Below are 19,970 nucleotides of genomic sequence, written 5' to 3' on the forward strand. Positions count from 1 at the left end.
AAAAAGATCAAAAAAGCCATCTATAAACATGGAATACGATTTCGCCTTATACGGCAACAAATAGGAAGTCGTTTGAGTGGGGAAAATCTGTTGTTGGTCTCTCTCTCGGGATAGCATATAATATTGCCGCCAGGCGCCAACACAACCGGACGGACTCTAAAACCCTTGTTGCTGCGTCGAATTAGGGTTTCCCTCTGCAACCAAGCAGCCATGGGAGGCTCGCGAACTCAAGTGAATAAGGCTCACAAGACTCGATTTTCTTCCAAAGCTTCTCGTCACCTCCACAAAACCTCTCTCCAAGGTTCTTCTTCTTCTTCTTCTTCTTCTTTTTTTTTTTAAAATTACGAATCGTCAATTGTTTTCAATTTCAATTTTGCATGTTTGTTTGGTTTAATATTTTCTCTGGAGAAAAAGAAGCCTCGGTCTGGGCGACTTTCGTTGTATTGATTCCTCAAAAATTCTTCATTTTTCTCAAAATTATTGCCTGCCAAATGGTGCATAATTTATGATTTTTTTTTTCTTCTCTGTCTTCGGTGATGTAGATAAGAGTAGGATTGCTAAATCGGAGCGCAATGTTGGAAAGGGAGCTAAAGCTGCTAGAATTCAGCGTAACAAGATGGTAAAATATTCCAAGTACTTAAAATTCCTTTTTTTTTTTCTCTCTTCATTCACGTCATTTGAATTCTTTATTGGTTTCATTTTATGATTTGGTTGTGGTACTTCCACTTTGTAGTTACGAGATCAGAAACGGGCTGCTGTTTTGAAAGAGAAAAGGGCCTCCGGTGGATCAACAAGCTCTCCCCGTGTCATTGTATGTATTTTCCTTCTTTGATTCTCTCTGAGGATTCTTTTGTGTGTGTGTGTGTGTGTGTGTGTGTGTGTGTGTGTGTGCTTGTGTAATAAGTTTCAGTTAAACTGTTTCAAAATCTATTTATTGGGATATGTTTAATTTTGCTCAATTTATGTCATTCTTGTGATAACAGGTTCTTTTTGGGCTTTCTGCAGCCGTGGACCTAAATTCACTTGCCCGAGATATTCTTGCATTGTTATCTTCTGAAGGTTCTGGGGTTTCGTCATCAACCGTCGCTTCTTCTGAATATAAGTTGCGAGCAACGGTAAGCGAGCCATGCTACAATATTTTGTTGTTCCTAGTATTCCTCGGTAAAATATTCATAAAAGGGTTCTTTTGTGTTGTTTGGTTTCTAGAAATGCACTTTTAAAAACAATTTAGTGGAGGCAAACTGGGCCTCTCGATTATCTCCTGCTTATTTTCTTTATTGACATCCTCGGATTTGCAATGAATTTGATTCTTTTAGCAAGAAGATGCCTATTTACTTCTCATTAATTGAGAGAGGAAAAATACTTTAAATGAACTATTGGCGTGATTTTCTCCATTTTTTGAATTGGGAAATTGTCACCAGTTTGAGCCCTGAGTTTCTTGTTCGTAGCTAAAGCAAAACAGAAGCTAAACCAGGGCCGCGTGTAGGTGTGCGTGCGCGCGCACATATAGTGGTGGACATGTCAGTCACAGATTACTCTGTCCTAGCAGACCTTTTCCTTTCAAATTATGACGTTGGTTTTTACTAATATAGCTGCGAGGTGGTAATTCATACTGATTATCTAACTATAATTTATGCTTTAGGTATTAAAAGCTCCGCATGGAGATCTGCAATCATGCATTGAGATGGCAAAGGTATGAAGACTCCATGAGAATATAGAAATTTTCCCTACTTTTTCTGGTTTTAGGGGCTTGAAGGACGTGATTTGCTTTTTCATGACATTTTTAGAAACTGATTGGAATTGTAGGTTGCTGATCTGATCGCTTTTGTGGCATCAGCAAGCTACACATGTGAAGGCAGCATATCAGACTACATTGATTCATTTGGAAGTCAATGCCTTTCTGTATTTAGATCTATTGGTTTACCAAGTACTGTTGTGCTTATTCGTGTATGTTATTACTGACCTGATACTCATATTTGACATGCTTTTATTTTTAGAAATGTGAAATTAGGTTTTTCCAACATTATAAGATTCTTTTGGAATGCCTATAGGATCTACCAGGTGAGATGAAAAAAAGACATGACATGAAAAAGATGTGCACCTCTGATCTTGCTTCTGAATTTCCCGAGGATTGCAAGTTTTATCCAGCTGATACAAAGGATGAGTTACACAAGGTAAGTTGACCTGGAAATAGATAACCTGGCTTATAAGCTGCAGATCTTAAAATTCTAAGTGGTCGGTATTATTGCAGTTCACGTGGCTTTTCGTGGAGCAAAGGCTCTCAGTTCCTCACTGGCGAAGTCAACGGTCTTACCTCATGGCTCAAAAGGTGCTTATTTTTTTCAGCAAATCTGCGTTACAATACCTTTTGTTAATGGGAACAAAGAGGATTAGAGGAATAAGAAGATTATAATTGGAAATTTTCCTGAGCAGGTTTTCGCCTTTAAACATTTTCTTCAATGCCTCTTTTCCTTGAATATTTCATGTTTAGGTTGATGCCATAGCAGATAGTGGCAACTCGGGTAAATGCACTCTCCTCCTTACAGGATATTTGCGCGGACGCAGCCTGTCTGTGAATCAGCTGGTATTTAATTGAATCGATCCATTTGCATTCCTTTTGTTGCATGAATTGGAAGTTTATGTCTTATTTCCTTTATACCAGGTTCATGTTTCTGGTGCTGGGGACTACCAGTTGAGTAAAATTGAAATTCTCAAGGACCCATTTCCTCTTAATGCAAGAAAAAAACAAGATTTCATGGATTCAGATGACATGAGTGATCTTGAGGTACTGATCTTTACTTTTTGTTTGGCAAAGGCAACATAAGATGGTACTTGGATTTATCCACTAAACGTTAGTATTTTCTGTTTTTGTTATCTTGATATTTTGTAAAAAGTCGTCCTTCATGTGCACGGTGACAAGATCATTGTATAAAATTTATTGGTTACTATAGATTTTATCAGTCAATAAAATTGCTCCGTTTTCACATGTTTCTAGGTTGTTCGATGCTTGGTTCCAGATCCATTGAAGCAGGAGCCTTTACTTGTTGAAAATGTTCCCGACCCTCTTGCAGGTGAACAGGTAAATTTATTAAATTCTTGTTTATTCTATTTACTGTAGTTTTTGTCTCCCATTTCGTTCTGTTTTTGCATGTGGGTAAAACTTATACAAGATTGAAATTGAGATTACACAAGTTGTATCGGACTGTTTGTAAAAGTTTGTCGCACTATTTCAATTTAGCTGATAGATAGGTGTTGAATAAAGTTTACAACTCCTAGATAATTCAGTTTTTTATGAATGGCCTATTAGAGGCTTTAGTATCTTAATTAATTATAGCAGCAATGTCTCTTTTGATTCTTTTGAACTATAATGGTACTTGTTCATTTCATTGTACTACTAGCTATGCGTGATATGTTGTTCATCTGCCTGTGGTATGATAGAACTCGGAATATAAGTCTCTTTGCTTTTTAACAGACTTGGCCAACAGAAGCTGAAATTGCCGAGGCTGATAGAAATCAGAAACAAAAAAGGTCAAGAACTCTTCCTCGAGGAACTTCAGAGTACCAGGTATATGTTTATTTTGTCATTATAAAAAACTTAGTGTCCCCTGTCCATCTATTATTTGTTGTATCTTAATTCAAACTGTTCTAGTTTTCTTGCTTATATCGTAATCATCAATTTTGCTAACCATGAATATTGCAGGCTGCTTGGATTGTGGATGACACAGATGAGGATGATTTAGATAGTGATGATGAAGCTGATGGTATGATTTTGGATGAAAGAGAGGTTGATTTTCCTAGTCACCAAGACAATAATAACTTCGATCTCAGTGATGATCGGGCTTCACTGAACTTGAGAGACTCTGATGAAGAAACAGATGTTGATACCGTGATGTTGGTAAGTTATATCACACATATACATATACATGTGTGTGTACTTAATGGTAATTGGTGTGTTGCGTGGAAGGGGTTACAAAAGTTCTGCTTTAATTATTTCTCATCTATGATTTTCAGGGAGGTGAAGAATTGACAAGGGAGCAGCTAGAGGATGAAATTAAAAAACTGAAAAATGAACATGCTGATGATGAGGGTACTCTTATTTATTTTTTATTTTTTATTTTTTAAAAGAAAAAATCTAAGTAATGGTGTTTGCTGGAGTCACTGCTTTGCTTTTTATCGTTAGTTACCCTTTGGAATGTTACTTGTATTTCTGAAAAAGAAAAATTTTCTTTGATCTTTTTTCCATTTATTTCTTAAATTCAAGTGAAAAATTACTTCGAAATAATAATTTAAGGATTCTTTTAACTTTGTTATGAGTAATTTCATTTAAATTGTATCGCTGACCCTTTGGAATGTTACTTGTATTTCTGAAAAAGAAAAATTTTCTTTGATCTTATTTCCATTTATTTCTTAAATTCAAGTGAAAATTTACTTCGAAATAAATAAATTTAAGGATTTTTTTAACTTTGTTATGAGTAATTTCAATTAAATTGTATCACTGACAATATAACAGCACAGTTCGCCGTTAAAGCATTTTCCTTTAGGTGAGCTGATATTTTGTTTCAGTCATTTGTTAACAGTTGTTCTTGTGTTTCAGAGTTTCCGGATGAAGTAGATACCCCATTAGATGTTCCTGCTAGAAAGCGGTTCTCCAAGTATAGAGGCTTGAAGTCCTTCCGCACTTCTTCATGGGATCCTAAAGTAATTTTCTAGTTCTTAATTTTGTTTTTAAAATATTCTTGATACTTGAGCAGGTAAATAACATGCTTTTCTTCGGATATCAGGAATCTCTACCCCCAGAATATGCCAGAATTTTTGCATTTGATAATTTCGCGCGAACACAGAAACATGTTCTTTCTAAAGCTCTAGAAATGGAGCAAGAAGAAAGTGAAAACTGCATATCAGCTAATTCATATGCAAGGCTGCATATCAAAGAAGTGCCTGAAGGTATTGCCTCTAAATTATGTCTGCTTGTGAAAGAAAGGCCCGTTACAGTGTGTGGGCTTTTGCAGCACGAGTCCAAGATGTCCGTCCTCCATTTTAGGTACTTCTATTGTGGCATTTTTCTCTTTCTTTTTGTTCCACTTCCCTATAACCGCAAACGGTCTCACAAATTAGATCATCTATGTTTTGCAGCATAAAAAAGCACGACTCATATGCCGAGCCTATCAAAGCCAAAGAAGAATTAGTATTTCATGTTGGCTTTCGCCAGTTTGTTGCAAGGTAGTTCTCTAATGTTATGAGCTCTAGCATTTCTCGAATTTCATAGGTATTTGATGTCACTGCCCATTGCTTTGTAGGCCGATATATTCCACTGATACCATGAATTCAAACAAGCACAAGATGGAGAGGTTTCTTCATGCAGGGCGTTTTTCCATAGCATCAATTTATGCTCCAATTTCGTTTCCTCCTCTTCCTGTGATAGCCTTGAAGTATGCTGAAGGAGATGGTGCTCCTGCAGTCGCTGCTGTCGGTTCACTGAGAAGTATTGACTCAGACAGGATAATTTTAAAGAAGATTATCTTAACTGGGTAATGATTTATTCTCGACTTCGTATATAAAGTGGTTGCTTGTTGCTTCTGGGCTACTCAGTATAACAAGGAAATAGCTGTTTCTTCCTTGGGCTTTTCTTAACTTTTCAGTCTTATAATTGTGTTTTTAGAAATTATTTTCTGATTTCTCAGGAATTTTTTTATGAAGTTCCGTTGATAAGCCACTGTGCTTTTGCTGTTTGATTTACTCCTGTGATTCAACTTGATGACTAAACTTGCTTTTAGTGATAAAATTCACACTATTCTACACGAATCTTACAAGCTAGTTTCTTTGGATTTTTTGTATTAAATTTTTGCTCTTTTGGTAATTACATCACACTAACATTGCTATCTGATGGCAGCTACCCTCAACGAGTATCGAAGATGAAAGCTTCTGTAAGATATATGTTTCATAACCCAGAGGATGTAAGATGGTTCAAGGTGAGAAAATATCATCATTTGTATATATTTATTTTTGAATCCTGTGAACATCCTGGTGTAGCTAGACATCAATATGACGTTGTTCTTCTGTTGGTGGTGATTTCAGCCCGTGGAAGTGTTTACCAAGTGCGGGCGTCGTGGTCGTATTAAGGAACCCGTTGGTACACACGGTAAGATACTTTCTAGTCCAAGGCGAATCTTGAGCCACATAAAAAAAAAAAATTATTAATTTTCGTCATATACTTTTTGTGATTATCAGTAATGTTAATGGGAGTTTATCCTGAATATCCTTGGTGTTCTGAAATAACTATTAGTGATAAGAAAGTTGTAATGCATCGTCTCATTCTTACTAAAACTTGGTTCTTTTTCATTTCAGGGTTTATGAAGTGCATCTTCAACGGGGTCCTCCAGCAGCGCGATACCGTATGCATGAGCTTATACAAGCGCGCCTATCCAAAGTGGCCGGACCATCACTTCCCAATTTCTTGATTCTCATTGAGAAGACAAGTGGCTGGTGCTCTCTAACTCTTAAAGCATTTCTTCTTTTAGAGCATAGAAAGAAGCCCATGCTGCTTGTTGATCGGAATGAAGCTCTGGTTCAGATTGTTGGTTTTTTTTTGAATTCTCAATTTTGCCGGTAGGACACTGTCGAGTGTCAATTGTTAGTATATATATGCTCGATGTTTTTTTCCCCCCTTCTTTTTCCCTTTTCAGCATTCTTTTAATCCTTAACGTATTTATTATTGGGACCCACATCTTTTTTCCCTGTTGAGTGGAGACTAGCGAGCATCGACATATTTCTGCTTATAGCCGTTTCTAATATCGACGCGGCATTTTATTTTTATTATTATTATTATTATTATTTTAAGTTTGAGTTTGAGTTTAGATGTTATTATTAGGATTATTAGTCAATGGAATGTGCCTTTAAAGATGTCCACCGAAGGAAAGGGGCAAAAGGATTTTTTTTTAGAATGGGGCAAAGGGATTTTTATTCGCTGAAGAAAAAGAAAAGATATCGAATTCCCTTGTATATTAAAAGGCAAAAGAAAATTATAAATTTTATATTCTTAAGTATTTGACTTATTAAAAGTATCATTTTTAAAAAATTATATTCTTAATTAGTTTTAATTTAAAAGGTTGAGATCTATAAATTAAAAAAAAGTATCATTTTAAAAAAAAATATATTCTTAATTAGTTTTAATTTAAGAGGTAGAGATCTATAAATTAAAAAAAAGTATCATTTTTTTAAAAAATATATTCTTAATTAGTTTTAATTTAAGAGGTAGAGATCTATAAATTAAAAGGGGTGTCTTTAAAATTTGTCCTTTAAACCAATGGCATTTGGGCTAGCACTTACTGTGAGTTTAAAAAGAAAAGGGAAAAGGATGCCTTTTTTTTTTTTTTTTTGGAGAAAGAGATAAATAGGTCAAGACTTGAGATGAATTAAAATTAATACGTCAATAGTTTACATAAGTTAATAAATAGGTCAAATTACTGTTTTCGTCCATAACTTGTCTAGTTATAAACTATAACTTGACAAGTTATTGTCCATAAATCACGGTTTTTGTCCATAACTTGTCTGGTTATGAACCATAACTTGACAAGTTTGTCCATAACTTATATGGTTATGAACCATAACTTGACAAGTTATGGCCTATTAATTTCTATAACTAAAAGTTGACCTATATATTTACTTAAGCTTTTCATATTGATCTATTTTCTACTATTTCTCTTTTTTCTTTTTAAGTGAATGAACAGTGGTTCTTTATTGTAAAGAGTAACGTCATATTTTTTGAGGGGGTGACTATTCCTTCCAACTTTTCAGTCAAATTACAAATTCACGGTCCAACTTTAGAACCCATTTTGATTATACGGCGTATTCAGAACAAAAAAAAAAAAAATCTTCATTTCATTTTAATTTTTTCTAAAGAAAAATATTCCTTTTAGAATTTTGTATTTATAAATCCGGCCTACTAGTGAAATGCGAACAAAAATACGTCCGGTTAGAGTTGCAAAGTTTTGTCGCACGTCCTCTTTTTTATGCATCCTATTAATTACTCTAAATATCAGGCCATTAAAACACTTAAAATGATATGGCCTTTAATTACTATTTAAATTAACATGATATTTTAATTAACGTGGTATAATATTTTAAGGATTAAATGAAGATAGAAAAAGGAGACAAATACCTGTTGACAAAATGTGACATAAGATTATTGGATCGAAACCGATCAACATACAAGTTAGGCTCCAGCATTAGGGTTTATAATTGGGAGAAAGAGAGAAATAGGCCAAGACTTGAGATGAATTAAAATTAATAAGTCAATAGTTTATATAAGTTAATAAATAGGCCAAATTACTGTTTTTGTCCATAACTTGTCTGATTATGAATCATAACTTGACAAATTATTGTCCATAAATCACGATTTTTGTCCATAACTTGTCTGGTTATGAACCATAACTTGACAAGTTTGTTCATAATTTATTTAATTATGAATCATAACTTAACAAGTTATGACCTATTAATTTTTATAACTAAAAATTAGCCTATATACTTCCTTAAGCTTTTCATATTGACTTATTTTATACTATTTCCATTTAAAAGTTGGGCAACTCCAGATTCTTGGCCTATGGACAATACCCAAGTTGGAAATTATGGGCTTCCTTCTTCTTTTAACCCAAGACCCAACTCTACAAACCCAACCCTAAAAGTCCAAATTGAATTCCAGATTTCCTATGTGAGCGTTTATGGTTAAATTCGACTCCAACCAATCAACGAATAGGTGGACGATCGTCTGAAATTTAAAATTCCAATTATGCCCCCGACAAATCGGTGAAGCTTCATTTTAACCCGCAAAGGATTCATGGCCCCGACTCCGATTGTGAAGAGACGAAGACGGTGACTGGAAAGTGGAAACTGGAGTTTCCTTCTGCTGCCTGTTTGGACTCGCTGAAACTTTCCCAAGATTTTTCCGAGAAAATTCCAGTTTTTCTCCAAATGCTTAAACCCTAAAGCAGAATGCTGGGTTTTCTCCCCAAGGAAGCTTTAGAAGCATGTACAGAACTGCGTAAGTGTATACTGCACCGTTACATGTATAGAATTCTGCGAAAACCACAGCCATGGCTATCATTTTCTCGTGTTAATTCGCTCATGTCATTACAGAGCGACGGTCCCTTTCCGGTTCTTTGCGGACGCGTTTCGGAGATCAATATCACAAGAAAATGTATGTTCCCTTTCGCAATTTCTTCGTCAGAACAACTATTATGAAATTCACCCGCTTTTTGATTGACGATAATTTTTTTGTTAGAATCAATGTTAGACGAGAACACGCTTTCATTTATGTTTTTCCTTTAGGAAACAGAATAATGCATAAGATTGATTGTAGACCTTTTTTTTTTTTTTTTTTTTTTTTGTAATTCGGGTGATTATTCCTGTTCTTTTGATATGCACATTATCAAATGTCGTCGCAGAGATGGAGTGGTGCGGCAAAAGAATTCGCTTTCTCAAGAACTATTTCAACGGCAGAAGGTAATCTTTCACAACTCTTCTTCAACTTGTGTAATCGCGTTTCTAATCTGTTTATTATGTGAAAATAAATAAATCACTAACTAGTTATGCAATGGACATTTTTCCTTATGCTCATTGTATACACGGGCAAGACTTCAATTGTTTGTGATAGGCATAGATGTATGATGTAACGTTGATTGAAAAAAAAAAAATCAGATTGTGAGCCCGTTTGAAAACTTTCAGATTTTAGATTGAGTGGAAAGCCTACCAATGCATAAAGGTTCTGATTCAAGTGACAGCCCAGAATGATTCCTCCAATTTAGTAGATTCATTTTGTTTTCTATGAGTAACTTTCATACCATCATATTGTAATATTTGCGTGGTTATGGAGCAGAATCAGCCACAAAATCCATGCAGATGCAGATTGTTGATGCGCTTTCCGCTGGCAAGAGAAGTGAAGCGTCCAGTGCACTTTCAAGTCTTGCTCGTGGAAATTACTCGCTAAGAGCTAATGATTTTCTTGATATCTTTAGATACTGTGCAAGTTCTCCTGATCCGTTGGTAAGCTACAATACAACTTGTTTTTAGTTTATCCAAGTGGTTTAGTGATCTAAGAAGATCTTTGTTTAATAAGTTGATATTCAATCGATTTTGCTAGTACCGTTTGATGCTCTGGAAAATAAAAAGGTAAAACATAGAGTCACAAGCATTATTTTTTTTCTTTTATTTTATTGCAGTTTGCGTTGGAGACTTGGAGCTTAATGGAGGAAAACCAGATCAGCTTGGATAGCTATTCTTCCTTGCTAATGATACGTGCACTCGGAGAAGGGGGTTACCTGGATGAGGTTAAGTTCATTAAACAAGAACAACCAGGAAAAAAATCAAAACAAAACAAAATAAAAATAAATAAATAAAACCTTGAACGCATACTTGTCTAGTTAGTTTTGGCCATGCTTAAAGATGTAGTTGGAAAATTGAACTACTTGAACCACCAAGAAAAGTTAATTATGCATTTCCATTATGTTCTTAGTCAATTTTAAGTACAATGAAGGAACTGAAGTTGTATCTTCCTGATTCGCATGTTCAGGCATTCCAGTTGATAAATTTTCTTGGAGAAAGTCAAGGCATTTACCCGCTTCTGTCTATTTACAATTGTTTCTTGGGTTATTGCGCCAAAGTGAAAAGTATAGATCATGCCAATCAATGTTTGGATCTGATGGACCGCAGAATGGTTGAAAAAAATCAAGTTACTTACGTGCAGCTTCTTAAGGTGTGTAGAGTTGAATGCTGTTATAATTTTCTTTTCATGTTCCTTGATTTCTCACTAGAATGTAGTCCCATTGCTTTGCAAGATTTGTCATGTAGAACGGAACCGATTGCTAATGTGAGTTTTTTGAATGATAAAAACTTCACGTTTCTGGTTACCATTCCAGATGAGTTTTAATCCCTCTCAATGCATTCTTTTGAACTTCTAGGAAACCTTTGTACATTTCTATCAACAGTCAGGCTCTGCTCGGTTCTGACTTACTTAGTTTGAAAGTGTCATAAAGTCAAACGTTAATCAATTCTTCTTTTCTTTCTTTCATTTAGCAGTTTGGAGGTTTAGGACTCCTTGTATGTTCGCTTCTAATTTCCCTAAGTTTCAGATTTTTACAAGTTCATGGCGGTTTCTTTTCATCCTAAAATTCTTTAACAGAGTCAAATCTGATGATGGTAGAATGCATGAGATAATAGATGATTAGGGATTGTTTAATTTTTTTTCCCCCTTAATTCTATCGCTCTCCCTAATTCTTCGATTCCTCTCTGTTTACCATCTCTCGTTCAGTCTATATTCAAATTCCATTAGTCCTGCATCATGTTACAGAGTCAAGCTCGTCAACGTATTAATTTGTTTTTAATTCTTTCTTTCAGTTAGCAGTTTGGCAGAAAGACCTGTTTACTGTCCAAGAAATGTGGAAAGAATGTATCTTGAAGTATAGTCCAAACATTATCTGTCTGACTCTGAGGAGATTTATCTGCTCCTTAGCTCGGTTGGGAGATCTAAAATCTGCTTATGAAGCTTTGCAGAAAATGATGGTTTTAGCCATCAGGGGTAGTACTTCTATCAGAGCTAGAGAGCCTGAGAATGTTCGAATAAGAACGCTGAATGTATACAAAAGAGAGCTTGTTATGAAGCGTTTGACGGCGTCTTTCAATGACATCATTGCTGCGTGTGCATATTTTAAAAATTATTGGCCTATAGAGGTTTTAATAGCTCAGGTGTGAGGTTTTGTTGTTTCAAGTTTTGTTATACAAATTGAAAGTGCAAGAATGAAATTTTATTTTTTTCTGCCTAAAGTTATTTTTACGATTCACATCTTGACCATAATATAGATTCTAAATACCAAATGTGATAATTCTTGCTCAAAATCACATTACTGCTCGGTTCAGCTACACGAAATTGCAATAAGAATGACGTGGCTTTTGCATCTTCTTTGCATTCTCTCTCTCTCTCTCTCTCTCTCTCTCTCTCTCTCTCTCTCTCTCTCTCTCTCTCTCTCTCTCTCTCTCTCTGCAGTGTAGAATAGGACTATCGTGACATTCACTCTTATATTTTGTTTGCTTTCAATTTGTTCAGAGCTTCATCTCTTTGAATTTTAAATACTCCTTGTCAGATGCAAATACTTGGGTTGCAACTAACGAGTCATCAATGCTATGGTTTGATTAAAGCAGCTGTTTCTAAGAGAGGTTTCAGAAGTGGAATGGAAGTGGTAACTTTTATTAGTTTTGTTGTATGCAGTTATTTCCTCCAACTGCTTCTAAATTGATTGCATTTTTTTGAATTAGATTATCACATTTAAGCTAAGCTAGAAACAATTTCAACTTGGTCTTTTGTGTGATTTGCAGTTGAAAATAATGGAGCGAAGAAACTTGGAAGTGAGTTATAAGATTCTTGCAACCCTTTCAATAAGTTGCAGTGAAGCATTGAAATTGGACTTGGCTGAGGCTATGCTGGATCAAATAGATAAATGTCCTTATGCACATCCTTTTAATGTTTTTTTTGCAGCATGTGATGCATTGGTGAGTTGAACTCTGACTTTTGGAATGCAAGTAAATTTTTAGTTTTCACATTTTCTCAAATTCCTTCCAAGTATATTTTTACTCACTTTAAGTTCTTCAATATTTTCAGCGTTTCAGGTTTTATTACTCTACCGTCAATCTAAAGTTGTTACACTTATTTTGCAGGACCAACCTGAACGTGCTTTGCGGGTCGTGAAAAAGATGAGAAAAATAAAACTTCCGCCAGATATAAAGACATATGAGGTTTTGTTTTCACTATTTGGAAATGTAAACGCGCCATATGAAAGGGAAAACATGCTGTCACAGGTGGATGTTGCTAGAAGAATAAAAGGTTTAGAAATGGATATGGCAAAATATGGGATCCAGCACAGTCATTTATCAATGGAGAACTTGGTAATTCCTATCCCCATTTTTATTTTTTTTTTATTTTGTTGTTTGGGAAACAAATTTGTCACGCTGTACAGGAGTTATCTACTTCGTGATAGACAATTGTCATTTGATGTGTTCTATTACGATGTGAGCACATGTTAGTTTCCACTTTGCTCAAGAATAAAATAATTAAAACAACTGTTTAGATGGTGTTAGTTCTTACAAGTGGTAGCTTTTTTTATGCCTAAATTTACTGATGCTAATTGGTGATAAACTGTTGGATGAACAAGTGTCTGCAATTGTGCTTATGTCTATGATGGAATGGCTGCGTTCTTCATTAACTTAACAATTTGGCCAAGTTTCCCGTGTTTGATACATTTTCCTCTTTAATTTTGACTTCCTATTATGTTATTTCACTTGCAACATGCTTTGAATTGATGATCTATCGTAGTTACATCTTTCCATGCTTACAAGTATTCAAATTGAGAAATTTGATTTTGTTTAGGTATGGGAAGCTTGGAGATGGATATTGTTTATAAGGATCAATGAAGTGAATGATGAGATACCTTATTTTTGTAGGTTCTGAAATTTGATGAAAATTTCCCTTGGTTTACACTTTCCATACTTCCCTTTACTTCCGATTCCTGCTATCATTGTTTATATTATCATGTGCGGACTTTAGCTAGTCTTTGTAGACCATCTTTTTTTTCCCTTTCCCAATCTCATATATATTCACAAGCCATTTATCTATTGTGTATTTACTCACCTTCTTCTCAGTTGAAAGCCCTTGGAGCAGAAAGGATGATAGAAGAGCTGATTCATTATTTACATGTGGCAGAGACCATTTTCAGTCGTAGCGGAACTTCTCCGGGGACACCCATCTACAATGTGGTGTTACAATCACTTGTTAATGCTAAGGAAGTAGGTATTTTGGAGTTTGGAACCGTGTTTCCTCTTCCATTTCCTATTTCGTGAGGGGTAGAATTACCTTATCCAGTAAGCTTTCTTCCTATTTGACATGCAGAGTCACATAGCAATAGAAATGTTCAAAAGCATGAAGTCATGTGGCATGTCGCTTACTGCAGCGACTTATAATATCATGATTGATTGCTGCAGCATTTTAAGATGCTTCAGATCTGCTAGCGCCATTCTTTCCATGATGCTCCGTGATGGGTTTTATCCAACGGTAGTGCATTTCACTACTCTCATGAAGGTATTTTTATACTCTGCTCCATCCTACAGATCATGTGCCTGGAAAACTGCGATATTCATATGTATGCAGTACGAATATGTTATTAATTAGAAGTCCCAATGTTGTTTTCCCTGAAATTGTCTTGCATAGTCTTAAATAACATCAATTTGTTTTGCAATTTGTTGCTTGATCGCATAACTATTTAAGACCACTATATAATCGTAACATGCTCAAGGTGTTTCTTTTTCCAGGTTCAGTTGGAAAATAGGAATTTCAGTGGAGCACTAGATCTTTTGGAGCAAGCTGGCTTAGAAGGAATTCAATTTGATGTTTTGTCGTTTAATATTCTTCTTCGGAGAGCATCTGAAATGGTACTTCTTTCTCCCTTCTAAGAGCATCAATCTGACTAATGTCAAAGCTTTGTTGCTTTAACGTGGAAATGAACCGGCAGAAATTAGCTCGGTGGTTAGACACTTGTAAAGATTGAGAACCATGACATAAAATTGCTTTAACGATGGTGATGCTGAACATTGGCAGAAAGAGTTGACACTAGAACATTCTGTTATAGTCCACAACATTTATCGGGTCACGAGTTATTCTCTTATTGTTGCTTCATATTTATTGATATTGCTTTTCTTACATAAATATCAGGGAATGATTGATGTGGTTGAGTTTGTTGTTGAGCTAATGCACCAAGAAAACATCAAGCCCGACCCATCAACCTGTGAATACGTGTTCCGTGCGTATGTCGATTGTGGTTTTCACAGCACAGCCATGGAAGCATTGCAGGTGTTGATCATGCGTATGTTATGTAAAGAATCTGGCGGCAGTCTTCCAGAACAAGAAAAGGAACTCTGGGACGATCTTGTCCTTGCTGAGGACGAGGAAGCCGAGTCAAGGATACTCCAGCTGTTTGAAAATTTTGAGGAGGACCGTGCTGTTGCTTTTCTGTGTTTACGATGGTCTGACATGCTTGGTTTTTCAATGTCTTCGTCACCTGATCATAGTCCATGGGCGAAAAGACTCTCAACTAAATATGGTACCTGGAAATGACCCACTTGACACAAATTGATGCTGTTCTTACCATTTCAAACGGGCGTTTGCAAATTTGGTTTTACAAAGCGGAGAGAACTACTTGGTTGAAAGTAACTAGGATTCTGGGGCGACAAGTTCCTTTGATGACCCTTAGGCAGAATTAGCAGTGTCATTACATTTTGAATGACTCGCATTAGGAAAATACCATCTTCAATCTGGTGGGATGTCAGTCGGATTGGTTTACCTTTTTTTCTTTTTTTTTTATCATAATTATTTTTTTAATGTTGTGTATTTTTCCACAATATGTGGATTAAATTTTGAGATGTAACATATTTTAGATCTTTTTTTTGCAGATTCTCTAGACCATATGTATTATCTAGGTGGTAAGTAAATCCAACATTTACCTGTGTTAAAGTATTTCTTCTGTTTTTAAATTATTCCGAAATTATACCCATAAGTTTTTCAAAAGAAGTAAAATATAATCTTTTAAGTGATTAAATTGTTTAAAATGACATAAATAACCTTAATGATCAATATTTAAACATCATCCTAAAAACTAATAACTAAGAAACTAAATTTAAAGAAAAAAAGATAAAATTCCAATAAAATAAATTCTATGTTTTTGAAAAAAAAAATTAAAAATTTAGTCGATCAAATTGGTCTAACTTCACATAAAATCTTGCGCCCTCGCCATTGATACACAATTAGTAGAATTAGACTTGTCAAATTAGTCTCATTTTTACACTTAATATTGTCCTGCAGTCATTCGAACATGTTGGCTCTTTTGTTTTCTTGATTTTATTTAGTTTTAAAAATTACGTTTTAAAAGATGCTGATTGATTGGGTTAATGTCTAAAAACAATCTAAATAATACTTATTGAGGTTATTTTTGGTATCTCAAAGATGTTGATTAATTAAAGAGTTATTTGTTTACTCTTTTGATAAACGTAGGGAATAATTTTGATAATCTAAAAACCTAAGGGATACTTTTTAAATTACAAAAACACAGGGTAAATGTTGGATTTAGCCAAAACTTAAGGGATACTTTTTCGATTTTCTGTAACATGATTCGAGGGTTTCCAATTTCCAAAGGCGCAACCAAAATAATGAGTAGTTAAATAGTTTAATTTTGTTAAAGGTAACTATTCCTTTGTTAATAAAATTATTTGCTAGTACAACCATACATTTTTGGGGACATTAGTTTGTTACGTAACAATTGTCGTGAGTTTTTTTATATATTTATAATATTTGAAACCTTTACACATTCTCTAGGCGGTTCATTAATAAAGAAAAAATAAAAAACCACGACATAAATAATAAACTTGTATAAAATTATAACAAATTATGTACTTTTTTTTAAAAGATTGTCTTGGGGCCCAGCATTTTTTTATTTTTTTTTTGGCTTGAAACTTGATGCAACTATTTTACTTGCAAGTGCAACGGCTGATAATCAGATTGAGAAAGTTCACAATAGTCAAACGATGGTAAATGGTTTGATCAAATCCGTTTTTCTGGTTTTGACAAGCTCAGAAATTAATTGTTTTCGGTGTTGTGTAAAATTCATCAAACTCTGGAAATATATCTGGTAAGCTAACAGTGTGGCGTGCAAAAAACCTCGCCTCATCATCCTTCTGTTCGAATCTAAGCTACCTCAAATTAGACGAATACAAATTCGTCGCATATAGTAAATCCAGCATAAGAAAGCTATAACCATCGCTCTGCTTTAGGCTTATCGCGTGATGATTATGAAAAAATACTAGGGCCACCAGCGGTGTCGCCTAGCGCGACGCTAATAGAAAATAGGTCTCATAGTTGGGACTCAATAAGAATAATTTTTCTATTAGTTGTGGTGCTCAATACAGGCGGTGGTGCTCCTGATCATTTTTCTGTAGCTATAGACTTGTCTGTTTATAAGGTTTCTCCAGGAGGCAACTCTTGAAGCTTTGGAGGAGTGCCAAGAATTCGTTCCATGTCAAAGCTAACTTCAATGTTACGTATGCTGTACCCAACCACCATCAGCCAATAAAGCAGCTTTGCAAGTTCAGGTGCTGTCGTCTCTGTTGCTCTTGTCTGCAACCACAAATAAGAGTAGGAACATCTAAAATAAATAAATAATAATAATAATAGAGAGAGAGAGTAAGAAAGATTGCACTGAAATAAGACAGAAGAATAGTGGTTCTTAGACTCTTAGAACATGTTCAAAGGAAATAGTAAAAAGGGATGTCATTGAAGTTAGGAAGTGGAATTGGAAATCAAGTCTTTCTAGGATCATAAGTGCTAAAATGTCCTTGAACATGTTAATAATTGGCTAAAATTAGTAAGGTTGTAAAAGTAATTTTGCGGTTTATTTCAAGGGATATTGGCTCTTCTTTTTCTCATTCCTAGCATCATGCCGTTCATATTAAATTAGGATTACTGATTTTGCAAGTGTTTATAAGCATGCCCTTTATGCGAAGATTAAGGTGTTGAGTGAGGCAAACCTTCATTTGGTCAGGATCTGAAACAGCCAAAAGCCGCTTGATGAATGTATTCATTGCGAGCACAACATCTTCACCAGCACTACTTGTCAAGTCCTACAAAATCGAAGATGTAAAGTTGGAGGCTCGTACTTGTAGAAACATTTGGGCACTCTTCCTATTAACTTTCATACACAAATAGTAATGTCCCATTTCCAACTCTTATCATAGAACACTTGTGAATTAAAGAGGGGAGTAGGTAAATGATCATGAAACTATTCATTAAGAGAGACGAGTCGTCTTAAAATCTTTCCCCAACCAGCCAAAATCTCATCTAGAGAAGGACCTTCATTGTTCAGCCTCAATACATTTTCATTGTGATGAGGAAACATCAAAGTTTTCAATTAACTTTCTTTACCTTCAGATTTTGGGGCTCAAGAGACTTTAGATACTCCAACAATTCATTTTGTCCATTTGCAGTTTTTCTGCCAACTTGGCGATTCAATTCTTCAATCTCTGCTTCAAGTAGCTCAATATATTTCTTAGCATCTATTTTCTCGGGTCCAGAAACATTATTCCACCGAATAACTTCACCCGATACGTTCTTCTGGGTTCCAGGTGCATAATCCGGTACATCCTGACGAATCACTGGGTCATGTTAATGCACCAACTAAATTTGAATCAGGTACACATCAAACTGTTTGCAATAGTTTATACAAAGAATAAATCCAAGGAATACCAATTACAAAGTTGTACCGGAAGCATATGGAATGAACAGAGAGCTTATCCTTGTGAGAAATGACAATACGATTTCGGCCAAATGCAAGCAACAATCAATATATGTATGGAAAATTGGAAATCATGCCTGAAAACAAGCTTTAATTGTGAGTAAAGAAAACAGATTCCTCCAAAGAGAGTAGCTCAACGGTCCAATATGTTATATGGTAAAAACACTACCAACGCCATATCCCATGAAATCAGTTGAAAATCCATTTTTTTAAAAAGTGTGATAAGAAAACCATCAGCTGGAAAACTTGAGAGTTAATTTAAACCGTAAGAATCTCTTGTTCAATAGAGGGAAATGAGCATCATTTCACTAAAAAAACGATGTCCACCAGTGTTTCGCTATAGGGAGTAGCTAAGAAGTAATAAGAATAAGTACCTTCTCATCTTGCACCTCCGGAAGAGCAACCTGCTCCAGACTTTGTTGCAGTTCCAAACGGTATTGCGCGTTCTTAAACATATATCCGGTCATCATGACACTGTACATTAGCTGCGCTAGATTCTCAGCAACCTGAAGTACAACTCAAAATCATCAAAAAGAACTTCGTAAACACTTAAAACAAGAACAAAATATAATCACACTAACTAGAAAATACACTCACAGTTGTAACCGCCACTGCAAAAAATTGCGGGGGCAGTGTTCCTATCATGTTCGTCACTGTTTGGCGCATCGCATCGACTACCTAATTGCCCATTTTTTTTCAAGGTTCATTTCCACCGTGACACATTATTAGCTCAAACAAACATGAATAACTACTTTTCTTGCATTAAAAGTAACCTTTGCAGGAATTATTAAAAAAAAAAAAAATGTTACTTATGTGTGACTTGTATTATACTTGAGATAAATAACTATAATAAAGATATCTCTTTTTGTGCCAAAGACAACAACTAGAAAATACCTGTTGGGGAGCTCTTTTTACAAACAATTCCATGAATTCTGGCTGAACATTTTTGACATACTCCAGTAGGATTTCTCTCCTGCTCTTCGGCTGTAAATTTCAAACCCAAAAAAAAAAAAATTTATTCGAAACTAAAAACTACTACCAAATACATCCTACAAATCTAGCCAAAAAAAAAAAAAAGAGGGGCAAAAGGGTAAAAAGAAAAATACTAGAGTTCCATTGGGGAGCTTGGAATCGCCATTGTCATTGGGAGTGTCGCTGTTTGAAGAATCGTAAGCTTGAATTCTCAAAGCTAATCTTCTTCCTCCAACACTTTTTGTCTTCACCGGAAAACCAATCGAAGAACACAACCGAAGACAACAATACGAAGAAGAAGAAGAAGAAGAAGGAACGGAAGGTGAAGATTTAGGGAGGATTACGAAGGACGGTTTTACTGTCACAGAATACATATCTGGGTTTGAATTCAAAAAAAAAAAAAAAAATTGATTCTTTGAGTGCAAAGAGAAGAAGACAATGGAAATTTTTTTTGTTTTCTATTTTCTCGCCATTAGCAGAGAGTCCAAGCAAAAGCTTGTCCGTTGAAGAAGCTCAAAAGCTCAAAAGAGGAGAGAGTCCAAGCAGGATTCCAAGAGATGAGGGTGTTCGCACTTATCGCACGTGTAAGAGTTTCTCTTCACTTCACTGCCACACTCTATT

General features: G+C 35.2%; 3 protein-coding genes across 3 annotated transcripts; 2 read left to right on the forward strand and 1 right to left on the reverse strand.

The window, feature by feature from the left end:
• The first annotated feature begins 84 nt into the window (after positions 1–84).
• Positions 85–6,813, forward strand: LOC21407593 (pre-rRNA-processing protein TSR1 homolog). Its single transcript, XM_024164307.1, has 21 exons — positions 85–301; positions 543–619; positions 734–811; positions 984–1,115; positions 1,643–1,693; positions 1,807–1,947; positions 2,052–2,174; positions 2,252–2,329; positions 2,492–2,584; positions 2,663–2,785; positions 2,996–3,079; positions 3,473–3,565; positions 3,701–3,895; positions 4,012–4,087; positions 4,595–4,698; positions 4,782–5,041; positions 5,134–5,220; positions 5,298–5,528; positions 5,891–5,969; positions 6,076–6,139; positions 6,346–6,813. The coding sequence occupies exons 1-21, from the start codon at positions 211–213 to the stop codon at positions 6,456–6,458; spliced, it is 2,373 nt and encodes a 790-aa protein (XP_024020075.1). The 5' UTR covers positions 85–210; the 3' UTR covers positions 6,459–6,813.
• A 1,965-nt stretch (positions 6,814–8,778) lies between these two features.
• On the forward strand, positions 8,779–15,413 carry LOC21407594 (pentatricopeptide repeat-containing protein At1g76280). The gene is made up of 14 exons (XM_024164343.1): positions 8,779–9,037; positions 9,133–9,193; positions 9,441–9,498; positions 9,872–10,038; positions 10,215–10,322; positions 10,565–10,747; positions 11,389–11,736; positions 12,132–12,227; positions 12,364–12,537; positions 12,703–12,930; positions 13,684–13,827; positions 13,931–14,119; positions 14,350–14,469; positions 14,750–15,413. The coding sequence occupies exons 1-14, from the start codon at positions 9,024–9,026 to the stop codon at positions 15,149–15,151; spliced, it is 2,292 nt and encodes a 763-aa protein (XP_024020111.1). The 5' UTR covers positions 8,779–9,023; the 3' UTR covers positions 15,152–15,413.
• A 1,269-nt stretch (positions 15,414–16,682) lies between these two features.
• LOC21407595 lies at positions 16,683–19,938 on the reverse strand. Its single transcript, XM_010096275.2, has 7 exons — positions 19,484–19,938; positions 19,272–19,361; positions 18,975–19,055; positions 18,752–18,883; positions 18,008–18,226; positions 17,614–17,706; positions 16,683–17,203 (listed from the first exon to the last, which is right to left on the reverse strand). The coding sequence occupies exons 1-7, from the start codon at positions 19,721–19,723 to the stop codon at positions 17,042–17,044; spliced, it is 1,017 nt and encodes a 338-aa protein (XP_010094577.1). The 5' UTR covers positions 19,724–19,938; the 3' UTR covers positions 16,683–17,041.
• Positions 19,939–19,970: the final 32 nt, after the last annotated feature.

Source organism: Morus notabilis, unplaced genomic scaffold (genome assembly GCF_000414095.1).
Source record: "Morus notabilis unplaced genomic scaffold, ASM41409v2 Scaffold314, whole genome shotgun sequence".
Taxonomy (NCBI): Eukaryota; Viridiplantae; Streptophyta; class Magnoliopsida; order Rosales; family Moraceae; genus Morus; species Morus notabilis.